Source organism: Haematobia irritans, chromosome 1, assembly GCF_050003625.1.
Source record: "Haematobia irritans isolate KBUSLIRL chromosome 1, ASM5000362v1, whole genome shotgun sequence".
NCBI lineage: Eukaryota > Metazoa > Arthropoda > Insecta > Diptera > Muscidae > Haematobia > Haematobia irritans.
This window is the reverse complement of record NC_134397.1, coordinates 96778967-96796987: the sequence shown is the minus strand read 5'-3', so window position 1 is coordinate 96796987 and position 18021 is coordinate 96778967. Positions and strand designations below refer to the sequence as shown.

At 33.2% G+C, this 18021-nt stretch overlaps 2 protein-coding genes and 1 long non-coding RNA gene across 4 annotated transcripts in view; 2 read left to right on the top strand and 1 right to left on the bottom strand.

Annotated features, from left to right (window-relative positions):
• Positions 1–17235, top strand: part of LOC142221450 (uncharacterized) — a 231159-nt gene extending 213924 nt beyond the window's left edge. The window contains exons 8-10 of the mRNA XM_075291198.1: positions 10291–10496; positions 11801–11943; positions 12010–17235. Coding sequence (XP_075147313.1) covers positions 10291–10496; positions 11801–11943; positions 12010–12652 — 992 coding nt within the window. The 3' untranslated portion in view covers positions 12653–17235. The remainder of the gene's footprint in view (positions 1–10290; positions 10497–11800; positions 11944–12009) is intronic.
• qin (tudor domain-containing protein qin) overlaps positions 1–18021 on the bottom strand; it is a 663334-nt gene that overhangs the window by 634324 nt on the left and 10989 nt on the right. For both annotated transcript variants that reach the window (XM_075291196.1, XM_075291197.1), the window contains exons 2-3: positions 17394–18010; positions 17256–17336 (exon numbers count right to left, since the gene is read on the bottom strand). In XM_075291196.1, coding sequence (XP_075147311.1) covers positions 17256–17336; positions 17394–18010 — 698 coding nt within the window. The remainder of the gene's footprint in view (positions 1–17255; positions 17337–17393; positions 18011–18021) is intronic.
• On the top strand, positions 901–1620 carry LOC142221457 (uncharacterized). Its single transcript, XR_012718043.1, has 2 exons — positions 901–1009; positions 1065–1620. It is a non-coding gene; the product is annotated as an uncharacterized LOC142221457 (long non-coding RNA).

Here is an 18021-nt window from a genome sequence, read left to right as displayed (position 1 = left end):
AAACGTGTACCGAAAACGTTTTTCTTTTGTTAGAGTTTTTTGAATTGCTTCGAAAATTTTAAACTTTTATCACCAAAAAAATTCGTTTGTTACAAAATTTTTATTTTTTCAATAAAAAAAGTTATTTTTGAAACAACAACACAGTCCATTTCGTTTATATCAAACACTGTTCTTTTCCGACTTTAGGTCTTTAATAAGACACAGTTTACAGTTCAAAATTTAATATACTACAATGTAATGTTGAACATTTTTTCGGAATCTTCCGAACATATCTGGAATATATGTAAAAAAAAAACAAAAAAAAAACTTTGGTCGAAGCGGGGATCGAACCCACGACCCTTGGCATGCAAGTCGGACGTAGCAACCACTGCTCCACGGTGCCAAACTAAATGTTTGTTTCTGTTAAATAAACTTTGTTTATTCGATTCGTGGGTGCCGCAAGCTATGCTATATAAATATAACTTATATGGATATTTATCTATTGATGACCATAACAGGTACATAGCTCAGTGGTTAGTGTGTTGGCTTACAAAGTGCATGGTCCACGGTTCGATTCTCCGTCCAGGCGAAAGGTAAAAAAATTTTAAAAATTTATAGAGTCGTATAATTTCTTCTACATTGTTGGTATTACAGAAAAAGTTGCTAAGAACTAAAAAACTTCGTGGAAGTGAGAAAGATGTGAGGGAAAATGCAATTAGCCAGAAAAAAAATTTTTTGAGTTAGTCTTTATGAAATTGTTTTTACATCCTGGAAAAGAATAAACGTTTATCCCAAAAAGTATATACTTTTCTTCCAAATGCACTTCATTTCAACGAAAAGCAAGTGAGAAACGAACTTTGTTTGTCTAAAATTTCGTTTGGGAGGAAAGAATTATTTTTTTGCGTGTAGTATTATTGTGTGCTTTGACCATAATTGACAGTAAACTATTTATTGTCTCGTCAAAAGAAAGTGAGAAGGAAGATAAATTAATAAATATTTAAAAAATGGAAGTACATACAATATTTAAATGGTAAGTAATATTAAAGTTTATTATTTATATATTCCATGCATTTTATATTTTTCAGTTTTAAAGGAGCGTCAATGGCTCGGGTCGACCCTTGGTCCCTTGTCATTGAGCTGAACATGGAATCGGGCAGCACTCAGTGATAAGAGAGAAGTTCACCACTGTGGTATCACAATGGACTGAATAGTCTAAGTGAGCCTGATACATCGGGCTGCCACATAACCTAACCTAACCTAACCTTGGGTCGACCTATGTGTAAGTAGAGGCAAACTGACTATTTAATGCAACAAGACCTCGAAAAGTTGAATTCCGCTGAGTTGCTTGCTTCATGGTCCAAATTTTCTGCCGACTTGGTAAATTAAAATACATATATGTCTTTATATTTTGCATTCTATTATTTATTTTTTATATTTCTATTATTTGTTATATATTTGTTTTTATTAAAAAATGTCTTTTGTACTTGAATCATTTACAGATATTATAAATATATGTATTTACTTTTTCACCTAGGTGTATTATATGTATTATGTATTGTCCCATTTTACGTCATTTTCTTTCCGTTACAAAAGTATGTATTGATATTAACAAATAATAATAATAAATATTTTTTAAAAATATATGAACCAATGTTTATTTTATGGGTACATGGTTAGTAAAAATCACACTAAAATCAAGCGCATATAAAATAACATCGAATACGGTTCGGGATTAAATCAAGCATAGTGGGATTATATTCAAGAATAAAAACGATCGATCCAAGCCTTAATTCCGCTTAAAACAAGTTCGTTTTGGCTCAAGTTAAGCGCTAATTGGGTTTAATATAAGCTTAAATGCGGATTGAATCAAGTACAGATTATGATTAAATAGAGCTCCATTAAGCTTGAATCACCACCGTGGTGCAATGGTAAGCATGCCCGCCTTGCATACACAAGGTCGTGGTTTCGATTCCTGCTACGACCGAACACCAAAAAGTTTTTCAGCGGTGGATTATCCCACCTCAGTAATGCTGGTGACATTTCTGAGGGTTTCAAAGCTTCTCCAAGTGGTGTCACTGGAATGTGGAACGCCGTTCGGACTCGGCTATAAAAAAGGAGGTCCCTTGTCATTGAGCTTAACATGGAATCGGGCAGCACTCAGTGATAAGAGAAAAGTTCACCACTGTGGTATCACAATGGACTGAATAGTCTAAGTGAGCCTGATACATCGGGCTGCCACATAACCTAACCTAACCTAAGAATAAAGCACTTTCCGTACTTAAAAGAAGCACAAACGCGATTGAAAATTTCTAAAATGAAGAAATCCGTACTTAATATTTTCGGGATTGAATTAAGAACTTCGCACTTGTATTTAGAAAAACCGTACTTACCGCTACGGCGGTGTCAAAAGTACGGTAAGTGACCACTTCTTTAAGTTAAAATGAACTCATTGCGAAGAAAGTTGAACTTAGTATAGCGCCAAAGACATTTTTATTTGTTTGAACGATGTGCTTTTCGTAGAATGCATTCCATATATTAGTTAACATTTTCCTATTTTTATGTACCACTATACTATAGAATGAAAAAATTTAACTGAATTGAATTCATATATGGAACGATTTTATTAAACTTTTTTCATTCATTTGGACAAATCTTACATATTTGTGGTAAACTTTTTACTTCAAATTTAGAACTGCTTACCTTCATTTTTAAATACAATTTTATGTATTTATATAAGCAATTTTTTCTTCAATAAAAGATATGTTTTATTGATATATTAAATATATTTATTTAGAATCAACAGCATCGACTGGCCTTGAAATATTAAAACATTAATTTTTTTTCTTCTCTAGTACCTTTCACTTTGAATAAGTTGCTGCCTAGCAATTTTGTCCACCTTTTACAATTTCAATCCCTACAAATATAAACAAAAAAATCCTAAACAAATTTTTTCACAAAAGGTTAGCGTCACTGAATATTACCTGATAATTGAAGATTCCAAAATGAAGTTGAATGAAGGGGTTGTTGTTCTGCTGGTGTTTTCTTTTTTATAAACCAATTTGCAAAAAACGAACATTTTTCTCACTAATTTAAAATAACGAATAAAAGTGCGTGAAATTGTTAAAGGGTGGTTAAATTGTAATGGCCGATGTTGAATGTGAACCACACCTAAACGCCAAGTTTTTTCCGAATTTTATTTGACATTTCTCTATTTCAGACTTACTCAATTTGAACCATGGAGAGATAAACAATCCAGCAACATGTTAAAGTTATCCAGACTTATTATGAAAATGGGCGTTCAAATCAAAATGCATATCGTGCACCTTCATTTTCAGTGATGAGGCACAGTTTCACCTCAGTGGATTCGTCAATAAACAGAATTGCCGCATTTGGGCGAATGAGAATCCAAGAGTGATTGTCGAAAAACCAATGCACCCACAAAGAGTGACTGTTTGGTGCGGTTTTATTTATTTTATTTATTTATTTATTTATTTGACTAACCTATGCACAAGAATTATATCTTATATAAAGCATGTTTTATAGAAATTTTCGCAGTTACATATAGAATACGAGTTACAGTTTATGGGCTGGCGGCATCATGGGGCCGTATTTTTTCCAAAATGAGGCCGGTCCAGCAGTTACTGTGAATGGTGTTCGCTATCGTGAGATGATAACGAACTTTTTATGGCCCGAATTGGAAGATATGGATGTGGACGATATGTGCTTTTAAGTAGGACGGTGCCACTTGCCACACAGCTAACGAAACAATGGCTCTTTTGCGCAACAAATTCAATGGCCGTGTTATCTCACGTAATGGTGATGTCAATTGGCCGCCAAGATCATGTGATTTGACACCGTTAGACTTTTTTCTTTGGGGTTATTTGAAAGAAAAGGTGTACGTCGATAAGCCAGCAACAATTCAAGAGCAAAAGGATGGGATAAATCAACATCGGCCCTTGAAATTTTAACCACCCTTTAATATCATGGGCATCTCAAATGATCGAGTCCATTTAATTTTGCATGAAGAACTACAGATGAAAAAGCTTTCTGCAAGATGGGTGCCGCATTTGTTAACAGTCGATCAAAAACGCTTAAGAATGAACATTTCTCAAGCTTGTTGGGATCGTTTAAAGCGAAATAAAATGCATTCTAAGCGTCGGTTCATAACTGTTGATGAGACATGGATCCACCACTATACTCCAGAGACAAAAGAACTATCCAAAGAATGGACTGAAGCTGGAGGAAGTGCCCCAAAGAAGGCAAAAACAATTCAATCGGCTGGTAAGGTTATGGCAACGGATTTTTGGGACTTCAAAGGTATTTTATTGATTGACTCTCTGCAAAAGGGTAAACAATACATTCAGAGTACTATTGCAACATTTTGGATCAATTAAATGTACAAATTCGAGAAAAACGTCCTGGCTTGAAACACAAAAAAATAATTTTTCATCAAGACAACGCACCAGCGCACAAGAGTGTTTTAACAATGGCTAAAATCAACTAATTAAAGTACGCGTTGCTTGACCACCCACCTTATTCTCCTGATTTAGCTCCCAGTGACTTTTACTTGTTCCCAAATCTAAAAAAAATCCTTGCTGGCAAGCGTTTTACCTCAAATGAAGATGTAAACCACTATTTTGAAGACCTTGAGGAAAACTATTTTAATCAAGGGATAGAATTGATAGAAGCGTTGGACTAAGTGTATTGAAGTCTCAGGAGATTATATTGAAAAATAAAAATATTTTTGAAAAACTAACCATTCTCTTTCCTTGATAGGCTAAGAAGTTTCCGAACCGCCCTCGTAGAAGGTGCTTCTGTATATATTGAGAACTTAAAGAATTGCCTACAAATCGATACAAATTCACTTTTAGCAGAGACACTTGTAATGAAAAACCTTTTAAAAAACCGGACTAAAAACGATAAAATTGGCATGTGTACTAAGTCTGCCGATTAGCTCCGCTGGATATGAGAGCTATGCGTAGAGTAAAAACCAGGTTGAGGTTAACTACACAGAAAACAATATGACCAAAATATTTCCAATTAAAAAGTTAATTGAAGTTGAAAATTTTTCAATTAATAAATTAATTGACCAATTGACTTTTAAATTAAGAGAGAAACATTAAGTTAATTAAGTAAATGATTGAAAATTTAAACATTTTTAATAAAAAAATTAACTGATACAATTATCTTTTTAATCAAATGCAGAAGACGATGTCAGTTAAAAAAGTTATGAACATTTTTTAAATTTTTAATTAAAAATGTATTTCAAACAATCAATTGTTATTCCAAATAAAAACTCAAAGCAAATTCAGAAAGTAATTGAAAATAGTTACCTTTTTTATTAAAAAAATTAATTGAGTTTTGCAATCAACATCAATTAAATGTTTAATTGAATCAATTAAAAAATTAATTGAAATTTTCTAATGAAATAAATTAATTTTTTAATCAAGAATTTTTTCTATGTCCAATTTAAACTGTGATTGAAATTATCAATTTCGTGATTGAAGACATTTAATTAAATTAAATTTAATTTTCAATTAAAAACATTAATTGGATTTACGATTTCTAGTCCTTTTTTAAAACACACATTTTAGATAAAATTTAAAAATCATACGTTTGTTGTCTTGAATTAACAATAAATTACAAACAATATTTAGCAATGCATTTATTTTTTGTTACAATAAATCATGGTAAGTTGCTATTTGAATATTTATAGCTGTGTTGTGGAATCGGCAATCATGAAATTAATTGAATTGAATAACTATCACTGTAGTCGGAAAAACTCTGAACATTGAGGGTGTAAGAATAATGTCAGATGTACAAACCACGTTGGTATAAATTTAACGAAACGACTTTTCGACCAGTAATTCCCAATACACACAATTTCCAGATTCAATCACGATAAAAATTGTTTCAATTAATTTTTGGTAATCTAAACAATATCATGCAACAGTTATCAAATCTAATTATGAACATCGCCTCCAAGTTAACGCACTTGTAAAAATGGAGCATCTTAAGATAGTATTTTGGAATGCAAATGGTCTTGCTCAACATACCCTAGAAATAAAAAAGTTTCTTATATGTAATCAAATTGATATTTTTCTAATATCAGAGACACATTTCACGCAAAAACATCATTTTTACATTCCAAAATATCAATTTTATTATGTCAATCACCCATCGGGAAATGCCCGTGGTGGATCTGCAATACTTATAAAAGAGACATTGAAACATCACCAGGAATTCATTACTGCACAGCAGAAGTACAGGCAGCAAATGTTATTGTGGAAACTCTGAGAGGTCCTTTAACTGTGTCAGCAATATAGCCCTCCTAGACATAACATAAAAAAGATGAATATGTTAATTTCTTCAGAACTCTACGGGGACTATAATGCTAAGCACACCACATGGGGTTCACGCCTCACGACGCCAAAAGGGAGGCAGCTTTACTTAGCTATAAAAGATGTCAATCTAAGAGTCATATCACCAAATTCCCCTACTTACTGACCCACTGATTTAAACAAAACCCCTGATCTTATAGATTTCTGTATTTCAATTGATATGCCAATGAATTCTGAAAAATGTATTACCAGTCATGATTTATCGTCCGATCATTCACCAGTCCACCTAACTTTACACTCACAGCATATCCCTCAGGAACAAACATGTAAGCTCCATAATAAAAAAAACTAACTGGCATTATTTTAGATACCTGATCACTAACGCATTAAACCAGAAACTGAATATGATATTACTAAAAGTGTAGAACACTTAGTAGAGGTAATTCAGAAAGCTGCATGGAATTCAACTCCAAAAAAAAGTTTTGACAATCCTCCAACAGCTTCCAATTTAGTGAAGAGTAGATTAATCGAAAAAAAGCCAAAAAAAGGTGGCAAACAATTAAGTCACCAGAGGACAAACGTAAACTCAATAAAGCTACATCCGAGCTTCAAAAGATACTCAAAAGTTAAAAAGAGCAAGAGGTAGGTTAGGTTAGGTTAGGTTATGTGGCAGCCCGATGTGTCAGGCTCACTTAGACTATTCAGTCCATTGTGATACCACAGTGGTGAACTTTTCTCTTATCACTGAGTGCTGCCCGATTCCATGTTAAGCTCAATGACAAGGGACCTCCTTTTTTATAGCCGAGTCCGAACGGCGTTCCACATTCCAGTGAAACCACTTGGAGAAGCTTTGAAACCCTCAGAAATGTCACCAGCATTACTGAGGTGAGATAATCCACCGCTGAAAAACTTTTTTGTGTTCGGTCGTAGCAGGAATCGAACCCACGACCTTGTGTATGCAAGGCGGGCATGCTAACCATTGCACCACGGTGGCTCCCATTGCAAGAGGTAGAGAGAGAAATTTTGAAATTAGGTCCAACAATACACACTGATTACTCTTTGTGGAAAATTACAAAGAAGATAAAATCTCAATCAAAAATCAATAATCCCATTCGAAAATCTGATAATTCGTGGACAAAGAGTAATAAAGAAAAAGCATCTACATTCGCCAAACACTTATACGATGTTTTCACACCTCACAATGATGATGAAACGCTACAGTATATTAACACATTTTTGAACCAACCTTATCAGCTTGACTTGCCAATTAAAAAATTTACAAAAACTGAAGTAATTGAAGCACTAAAATCTTTGAAAACTGCAAAAGCTCCTGGATATGATTTAATAACCCCTAAAATACTAAAGGAACTGCCAAAAGAAGGCACGGATTGCATCATCTTTATATTTAATGCTTGCTTATCCCGCAACTTTATTCCACCCCAATGGAAAGTAGCGCAAATCACTATGATACTAAAACCTGGAAAACCAGCTGACCAAGTTAAATCATATCGACCCATCAGCTTACTTCCTATACTTTCTAAAGTCTTGGAATCTCTTTTTTTGAAGAGGCTAATGCCTCTTATTTAGGCAAAAAACCTCATACCAAATCACCAATTCGGATTTAGAAAGAATTATGGAACTATTGAACAAATACATCGTTTAGTAGAAACAATTCACTCTGCATTCGAAAACAAACAATATTGCACCTCGGCATTCTTAGATATTTCACAAGCTTTTGACAAAGTGTGGCATGACGGTTTACTATACAAGCTCAAAAAACTACTGCCAATAAACTACTATTTATTTATAAAATCATAGCTCCAAAGCAGGATGTTCTATGTCCGTGAAGGGAATGACATTAGCAGTACAAAAATTATAAGAGCTGGCGTGCCCCAAGGCAGTGTTATGGGGCCAATTCTGTATATACTCTTTACATCTGACCTTCCTCAATCGAAAACTGCAGTTATTGGAACGTTTGCTGATGATACAGCAGTACTAGCAGTCCACAAAAATGCTAACAAAGCAAGCGACTTGCTACAAAACTATTTGAATGAACTGTGTAGCTGGTTAAAATTGTGGCGCATAAAAGCAAATGAATCCAAATCGACCCATATTACTTTTACTCTTAAACAAGGGAGCTGTCCCTCAGTACAGATGAACCAAATAGTACTTCCGCAAGAAACTGAGGCAAAGTACCTGGGTTTGCATCTTGATAATAAACTAAATTGGAAACACCACATTAAAATTAAGAGAAAAGCTGTCGACTTGCAATTGAACAAAATGAATTACCTGATTGGGTCTAATTCTAAATTGTCCCTTGACAATAAATTGCTCATTTACAAATGCATAATCAAACCTATTTGGACATACGGCATCCAACTGTGGGGAACAGCTTCCAATACAACAATCAAAATACTACAACAATTCCAATCAAAAACATTGCGTAAAATCGCTAGGCCACCATAGTATATAACGAACACACGTCTGCACAAGGAGTTGAATATTAAAACTATCCAGGAAGAAATACTATCACATCTGAACATCTACAAATTAAGAATCGAAGCTCACCCGAATCCACTAGCATCAGAATTGATGGCAAACCGGGAGACATTAAGAGGCTAAATAGGAGAGCACCACAAGACTTAATATTAACCAAAATTTATAATATTCATAATATGAATGGGTTCACCACTGGGTGAGCACCATGAATATAGAAAAGGAAATAACAAACACTAAGAATAATGTAAATATCGAATTAAGATAGAAGGCATTAATAAATATGAATTAAAAAAATAATTAATTGAAATTGCTTCAATAACGAAAATGATGATATTTTGTCCAGTGTACTCTTTTTAGAGTTGTGACAGTAAAATGAAAACAGGGGGAAACAGTGAAAAATTAAACAGTAAGATATATAAAAACAAAGTTTAGTTCCCCTTTATTAATAAGTAGTCCAAGAGGAGTTGACGGATATTTTCGAAAATAAAAGCGGGCATTGAGTTATTTCTCATTTTGGCGGCAAAACTCGAATCGGTAAAACCAGAATAACATTAGAACTCTTTTCGGCAAATTGTATTATAACTTGGTGGGGAATGATCCAAAGCAACAAGTGGGCGCCGCAAGCTATGGTATACAAATGTAACTTATAACGATAATTATCTATTGATGACCATAACAGCTACGTAGCCCAGTGGATAGTGTGCTGGCTTACAAACTGTGTGGCCCGCTGTTCGAATCCCCGTCCAGCAAAAGCTAAAATTTAAAAAATTATAAAATTGAATAATTTCTTCTACAATGTTTGTATTACAGAAAAAGGTGCTAAGAACTAAAAAAAATCGTGGAAGTAAGAAAGATGTGAGGGAATATACAATTAGGCAGAAATAAATGTTTGAGCACAATCTTCTTTTGGAGAAAATTCTTCTAAGCATATAATATTTTTGGGCTCAAAATGCTTCCACACATATTATATGTTCACATAATAACATATAGTTTTTTGGAAGGCAACATTATTGACTTTCAATGGAAAAATACAAAATGTTTGAAACTTAGACTACCCAAACATATTATATATTGGAAGAAATCAAATATATAAATGTTTGGGCAATACCCAAAAATGTACATGCTTGAGGCAAAATGTGTTTGGAAGTATATGTTACAAAATCGATTTTTTTTTGAGGGTGTATTTAATTGATGTTGATCGCAAAGCTCAATTATATTTTTAATTGAGGCATTTAATTATTTATGTATGATTATTTCACCTTTTGATGAAATATTTTCTTGTCATTTCACAAAAGTTTATATCATTTGGCAATTTATTATGTATTTTCCGATTATAATTTTTGTTGAATTTTTATTTGGATTTGCAGTTAATCAGTGCCATTGTTATCATCAAATCTATTTGCCATTTAGTTTGAAGAGACAAAGAAGTAATATTGCATAAAATTTTAATTTTTTTTTATTTTGTTTTTAGACAAACACCCTGGACCGAGTACTGGGCGACCCGGTATTGATTATCCGATCTACTCAGAAATACCACAAACTTCGTTCGATTGTTCAAAACAACGATACAAAGGCTTTTTTGGCGATCCAGAAACCAACTGCCAAGTTTGGCATTATTGTGACTTAAATGGAGGCAAGGCTTCATTTTTATGCCCTAATGGAACAATTTTCAGCCAGGTAAGCAATTGGACAAGCCTATTCGAAGTACTCGATGTTCTAGTGAAGGCAATACTCACAACGAATACTTCGGTTAATGAATGGAACAAAAACATTGTAAAGCGATTACAATTGTCATTCAAAAAGAATCGTTATGCATTTCTTTTCAAAGACGAAACTTCGTATACCACACGAAGTAACTATCAATAGAAAAAACACAATCGTCGATCAATTAATTTCAAATAGCATATTCTTATAATTTAGAGATCGAAATATCTTCATCTACACAGCAATGAAAATAGGACACACATGGAATTAGAATTCCGATTACGATCCAATAGATCAGAACATTTTTTGCATTTGCTGCATTGGGTTATATTGTTTATTTCACAATTTGCAAGGTTTGTATTTTACTCGTTTGGGAAATGGACAATTAAGTTACTACTTGAATTGTGTGGTATGTGCTTGAAGTAGCTGCTTGTGTATTCGTTGCAGAGGTTTGGACTGTATTAAAGGTAGATAGGCTGCATTCTATATTTGCCTAAAAAATTTCTTGCGGGTCGAGGAAAAGCCTCTCTGTTTTTAAGAAGCGTAGTCCCACTCTGTTTTCAAAGCTAAGTCGGAACGTCATAGTACAGTAGTGTTATGGCCAACACATTGCATCTGAAGTCTAGCTTGTAGTGGATTTATCCAAAATCTTATTTATGTCTTGTAAAACTATGTTTTAGTACAACCATAGGTGCACAGTGTATTTAGAATATGTCCTGTATTTGCTAAAAATTCTGAACATTTCTCAATTTGGAGACATTGTGCACAGGTATGGTTGAGGGCAATTTAATAGAGCTTGAACTTTTGTTTGTTCAACATGAGCTCTTCCTTTCAAAAGCAATATTATGAAGAAGTTGAAAGTAGGGTCTTAGCGACACCAATGGTATGTCGTTTATGGGTTTGGTTAGGCACAGTAAAATAAAAATGAAAAGAAATTAGAAGCAGGAAATAATTTCGACCAAGAGGGAACACATAAAATGTAATTTAGTGCCCAAAATTCACATTTTTTCAATAAAAATCGACTACCGATTAATCAATTTTAGAGATTATAAAAATTTAATTTGCATTACTTTCCAGAAAAATCAATAATCAAAAAAGTCAATTAGTCGATTATTTGAACAGTCGATTTTCAACCTTTGCATCCCAACAAGATCAGGCGAAATATAAGGACTATATGGATGTAGATAAAAATTGAAAGCAACAGTTTGGGATTGCACTACATCCGAAACTCATATTCGCACATTTTTTAAATCATTTAAAACTGTTTTATTTTATAGATTGCACTGACCTGTGATTGGTGGTTTAATGTTAAATGTGCTACAACGGCTCAATTGTACGTACTGAATGAACGATTGTACAAATACATTCTACCTTTCACGCCGAAATTTCCGGAGGACTATAGCGGGCCAATAGTAGACAAGTACGAAATATTTTTGTTTGTTTAATTCGGCTTTTGACATTCTGAAATTATTTTCTCCTTTCACAGATACTTGGCTTTGAAATTTCAGGAAATGGAGGAGAAAATGAGGCTTGAGAAAAAGAAAACATTGGAAAAGGACAGCGACGGTCCCGAACTCTCGAAGCAAACAATAACAGACGACAATCATGAAGAGAATCATTTACACGAAACAACAATCGCAAATGATCTGAACCACGCTTCTGCGGAATCTGCACCACAGAAACATGAATCAATTAACTCACAAGTCAGCGAACAAAGCTCTGAGCGAAATTTGCTTATCGATGATGAGGTGGATGATATTTCACAAAGAGGATCAATTGACACATATGAAACAACAACTGCAGCCAGTGACACGTCGAAGGAAGTTCCACTTAGTATAAGGCCAATCATTGTGTCATCAACTGTGGAACCCGATTACGACGAGGAGGAGCAGCAGGATGATCATGACGATATTAAAAGAAATGACGAGGAAGCCATAACTAACAAAATTGAAGTTGAATCTACTAAAAATCCAAGGGATGAGATAGAAAAAAATGTTGCAACAATTACAAACTCCAAGCCAGAACATATGAAAATAACAGTGGAGAAAGTAAACGTTATTGAAATAAAACCAGATGGGGCGACAGGCCATTTAATACGAGAAATGATAATGCAAAGCGAAAAGAAATAATTATTAAACAAACTAACGAAATAGAATATATGTCCTCCCAATGGGAAATTAGTTACTGTGGCAGACTGATAACTAAAATACTATAAAACAAAAAGTTTAGTGGCACTTACCACGCATGCTTCAAAAGATAATAGAGTATGATTGTACACTGACAGTTGAAACAAAGATAACTTAATTTTTACTAAATTCTTTTGATCAAATGTTATTAAAATGATTTTTGGATTTTTTAATTTCCTCTTTAAGTTTTTATTATATACAAATGCATCGGGAACAAGAAAGAAATGTACATTAAGCTAAACATCATCTAATACAGTCGGTCATAACGAACTACCGATTAAGAATTTATGGTTATAGCGAACAATATTTGTAGCTTTATCACATTTTCATTAAATTTGCCATGTTTATAACGAATAACATGGAAAATGAAATAAGTTAATTAAAACCGCGACCGACAGCATAAATTTTAAATACATTTATAATTTTTATACCCTTCACCACTACTGTGGTACAGGGTATAATAAGTTTGTGCATTTGTATGTAAAGCCAAGAAGGAGTAATCATAGACCAACCTTTTAGTATACGGATCGGCTTAGAATTAAATTCTGAGTCGATTTAGCGATGTCTGTCTGCCTGTCTGTCTGTCTGTCCGTCTGTCTGTCTGTCTGTCTGTCTGTTGGTGTATTTTTGTGTGCAAAGTACAGCTCGCAGTTTTAGTCCAATTGTCCTAAAATTTGGTATATGGTCCTGTTTCGGCTCAAAGACGATCCCTATTAATTTTGGAAAAATCGGTTCAGATTTAGATATAGCTGCCATATATATTTTTCACCGATCTGGTCATAATTGGCGTGTATATCAACCGATCTTCCTCAAATTCCGTACATCCAAATATTTTATGAGTCTCGAAAAAATTGCAAAATATCAGCCAAATCGGTTCAGATTTAGATATAGCTCCCATATATAGCTTTCGCCCGATTTACACTCATTTGCTCACAGAGGCCAATTTTTTGCTCCGATTTAGTTGAAATTTTGCATAGGGTGTAGAAATAGCATTATAACTATGCGTGCCAAATTTGGTTGACATCGGTTCAGATTTAGATATAGCTCCCATATATATGTTTTTCTGATTTCGACAAAAATAGTCAAAATACCAACATTTTCCTTGTTAAATCGCCACTGCTTAGTCGAAAAGTTGTAAAAATGACTCTAATTTTCCTAAACTTCTAATACATATATATCGAGCGATAAATCATAAACTTTTGCGAAGTTTCCTTAAAATTGCTTCAGATTTAAATGTTTCGCACATTTTTTTACTAAAATTGTGTTCCACCCTAGTGCATTAGCCAACTTAAATTTTGAGTCTATAGATTTTGTAGAAGTCTATCAAATTCTGGCCAAATCGAGTGATATTTAAATGTATGTATTTGGGACAAACCTTTATATATAGCACCCAACACATTTGACGGATGTGATATGGTATCGAAAATTTAGATCTACAAAGTGGTGCAGGGTATAATATAGTCGGCCCCGCCCGACTTTAGACTTTCCTTACTTGTTTTTTTTTTAATTTTGCTGAAAAAAATTTGTTTTAGTAAATAGTTTATAGAGATGTGCGCGAGATCTGAAAATTTTGTGACACGCGTTAATCACATGAAACTCAATTTAAATCTCGTGAATGTGTATGAGTGGCACTAAACAACTATGTCGTGTGTGAGCATGAATGAAACCCGAATTTTGTTCGTGAACTTGCTTGAGTAAAATTTCTTCAAAAGCACTACTAAATGTAAGTTCACGATAAAATTTACACTGCCGATAAAATATAGGCATACGAGGAAAATCACACACGCGAAAAAATTCACTCCCATTAGAAACAAACAAATAGTAATACCATGAGTTACAAATGAATTTTAAAAAGTAAGAATTGGATCTAATCTGATCATTAGATATCAACATGATGCTATATACCATAAATCAGATATGATTAGACATAATAACTAAATGAATCTTACGTTGTACATATCTAATTATATTTCACAAATTAAACCTGTCTTAGTGTGAGATATAATCAACTCCATTTCCATACTAATAAGATGTAATCGGAGGGTCATTGGTGGAAGTGATCAGATTCGAATTTTAAAGCCATGACGTCGATTATAGAGTTAGGCTATAGAAAAGAATTCGATATCGATCTATGCCGATTCGGAAAATTTCTTTTATTCGCCGTTCTTCCAAACAACACTGGTTGTTATTAGTTCGTTTATGTTACGTTTTTTTTTTTTTTTTTTTTTTTTTTTTTTTTTTTTTTGTGTACAAGAAAGTCACAGCCGGTGTCAATGGTGGTCTTTTTCAAGTTTCTTCTAAAAGCCATACATTGAAAAAAGTAAAGTAATATTAAAGTTACTTTTGTTGCAAAAAATTATTTGTTTTTAGTTAAATTTTGATATTTTTCGAAAATGAAAATTTCCTTGCACCAAGTATGCCTGAACTAAACGTGGGTATAAAGTTCAATGACCGTAGACATGAGTTCAATGTGTACTAAAACAGAAACAAAACCGTTCGTATGATTCCCAAAAATAGCAAAACTGAATGACTGTATGGTTAAAATGTTCATGATTTGGTGTATATTATTCTTTTTACTTTTAATTCATTTTTTCTTCTATGAGTGGGTGTAATTTCGTAAATTGTAGTTAAAAAGTATATAATTTTCCTTGTTTTAACAACGCATTGTTGAAATCTCAAAAAGTGGAGTACAATTTATTTTTATTTTGTATTTATTTCTATTTATTTAAGCAATTCAAAGCCTTTGAAAGGCCAATTTAACGTATTACAATGTACTACTATAACGGAAATTGCATTATTGTATAAAAATATAAAGCATCAATTAATTTAACCAGCAATATTATACCAATGACCTAATAACATATATACATATATTTGTTTTTGTTTTTTTTTTTTTTTGCATTATTGTATGCTCGCATGTTTGAGATTTGATAATATTCTTGGATCCCATTGAAATTGAAATATATATTTTTTTATTCGTGTTTGAATTATCTTTAAGTCAATCATCTTTATCACTAATTATCCAGCTGATCTTAAATATTGAAGAAAGTTCTTGCGGTAGGTGTTGTAGGATAGAGCAAAATGCTACCAATTCTCATATGAAAGGATTTATTCATGTATCGACTAGCAGTTGGAATACTCAATTGAAAATTGTGTTCTAAGTCCATTTAATTGACTAATATGATGATAAGGCGATCTTTGGTCTTTGGTGACATTTCTGAGTATTTCAAAGCTTCTCTAAGTGGTTTCACTGCAATGGAACATGGAATCGGGCAGCACTCAGTGATAAGAGAGAAGTTCACCACTTTGGGCTGCCGCCTAACATAACCTAACCTAACATATACTGCTTAACTTAATTCTTGCAACTGCTTGGAGAAGCTGATGTAATAGTCCTTAAGATCATGGTGACTTCGCTCCGCGTTCAATGCAGCCGATAACCGTAGGAGCCGTTTCTACATCACTGATTATATTATCCGGATTTGGTTTGATAGCTGTATTGTTACTGGATAAAATGGAATGGGTGTTGGTTGGGTTTCGCCATTATTCTCCAATTTGTACTTAAGGTCAGTACTATGTTCGTTTTTCGCGTTGAAATTTTCGCGGTTACATTATTAAAATAATTCAATATAAAGCAGATAAATTAACTCAATTGATGCACAGTGTATTGTTCCTCTAGATTTTGGCAGGACTTTAATATGTTTGTTTTCATTTATAATTTTGATTATTTAAGGAAAAGTAATCGCGAAAATAAAGTGATTTTCAACGCGAAAAGCGACCATAGTACTGACCTTTAGTCGGTAACAGAAAAATTTCGAATACTAAAAAAATCCTTAATCTTTATATCTGATCAGAGAATTGGAATAAATTGATCGTGATTTTGTTTGCATCTCTCTTTAGATACTCTATGAAACAATACGAATATAAACGTTTTAATTAATCAGTGTACATTTGCCATCAATAATCCGTAGAAAACTCACTATCCTTTGTACTTATGTATTAATTTCTTTGTTCCTGAAATTGCATAATACATGGGCTTATTCAACGAAGAGAATTAGCACAACTCTCATTAATTTAGTAATATTCCCCAATAATATTTTTTCTTGTTGGATTTGTTTGTTTCTTACTCAAACGGTGTTAGCTCTAAGATAGAAGCAAATTATTGAATTCTGCAGGAAGGTAAATTTTTACGAAATTTGCAAAATGATTTTGTGTTGCCTATATGACATATAAATATACTCCTCATACGAACGTAGATATAAAAATAGAAGTTTACGACGGCAAGTGCAACTATAACAATGAAAATTATTTTTGTTTAAATAACATTGGCATTCAGTTTCGTTTATGTATGATAACTTGCCATATAGAAAATATCAGCATGTAATTTACATATGTTTAAATTTAAGTTAATGCATTAAACAAAAAAAAAAAAAATAAATAAAAGGCAAGTGAGAACAATTGTTATGTAAATATTTTGTATGTATTATATTTTTATGATTAATAAATAAATTATTTTTGATAAATTCAAACGTGGTTTTCCTTGACTTACCTTTAATCCTTTTCTTATACTCTCTCTTAATGAGGAGATATTTTGCAAAGTAGAATTGACTTCATCCATGTAGGTTTTATTCTATAATGCAAAATCGTAGTAAGGAAAGAGAATCATGTTGTTGATTAGAATACTTACCAAATCCATCAAGGACTGGGGGCTATGACTCTGGTGATCATTTTTAGCACATTCGGAGCAACAGGTTACGTTGCAGATTTTGCAGAACTTGTCATTTGTTCGATGATGACGACGACAGAAACGAGGTTTTAATAAACGTTCCATATCAGTGTTGTTGCTTGTCTTATCCAAGCGTTGCAGATTATGCATTTTCAAAACTTTACTGGCCTTGTGAACGCTTTCGAAGCACGGCTTGCAAAAATACACTTTACATTGGCGGCATTTACCCGACGCTGTCACAATTTCACATTCATTGCATTTTAAGGTTGGTTCTTTTATAGAAGATCCAATAAGAGTATTGTTGAGACTTGTGACACTTGTCTGTGTCGTAGCCAAGAGTGTGTTGTTGGCCGAATTATCCTTGTTATAATATCGGAAATTATTCAGTTCACCCAGAAGAAAGAAATTCATATCGAAGTAGTCGCGTATTTTAAAATATGGCGATGGATTTAATGATAATTCTACTGGTTTCAAACACGTTGTGCACATCAAATTTTTGCGATTTTGATATACGCAATTTTCACACATGTTGTGGCCGCATGGCAAAAGTACCGGCCGATTACTCTTAACAACCGCATCTAAAGAAATA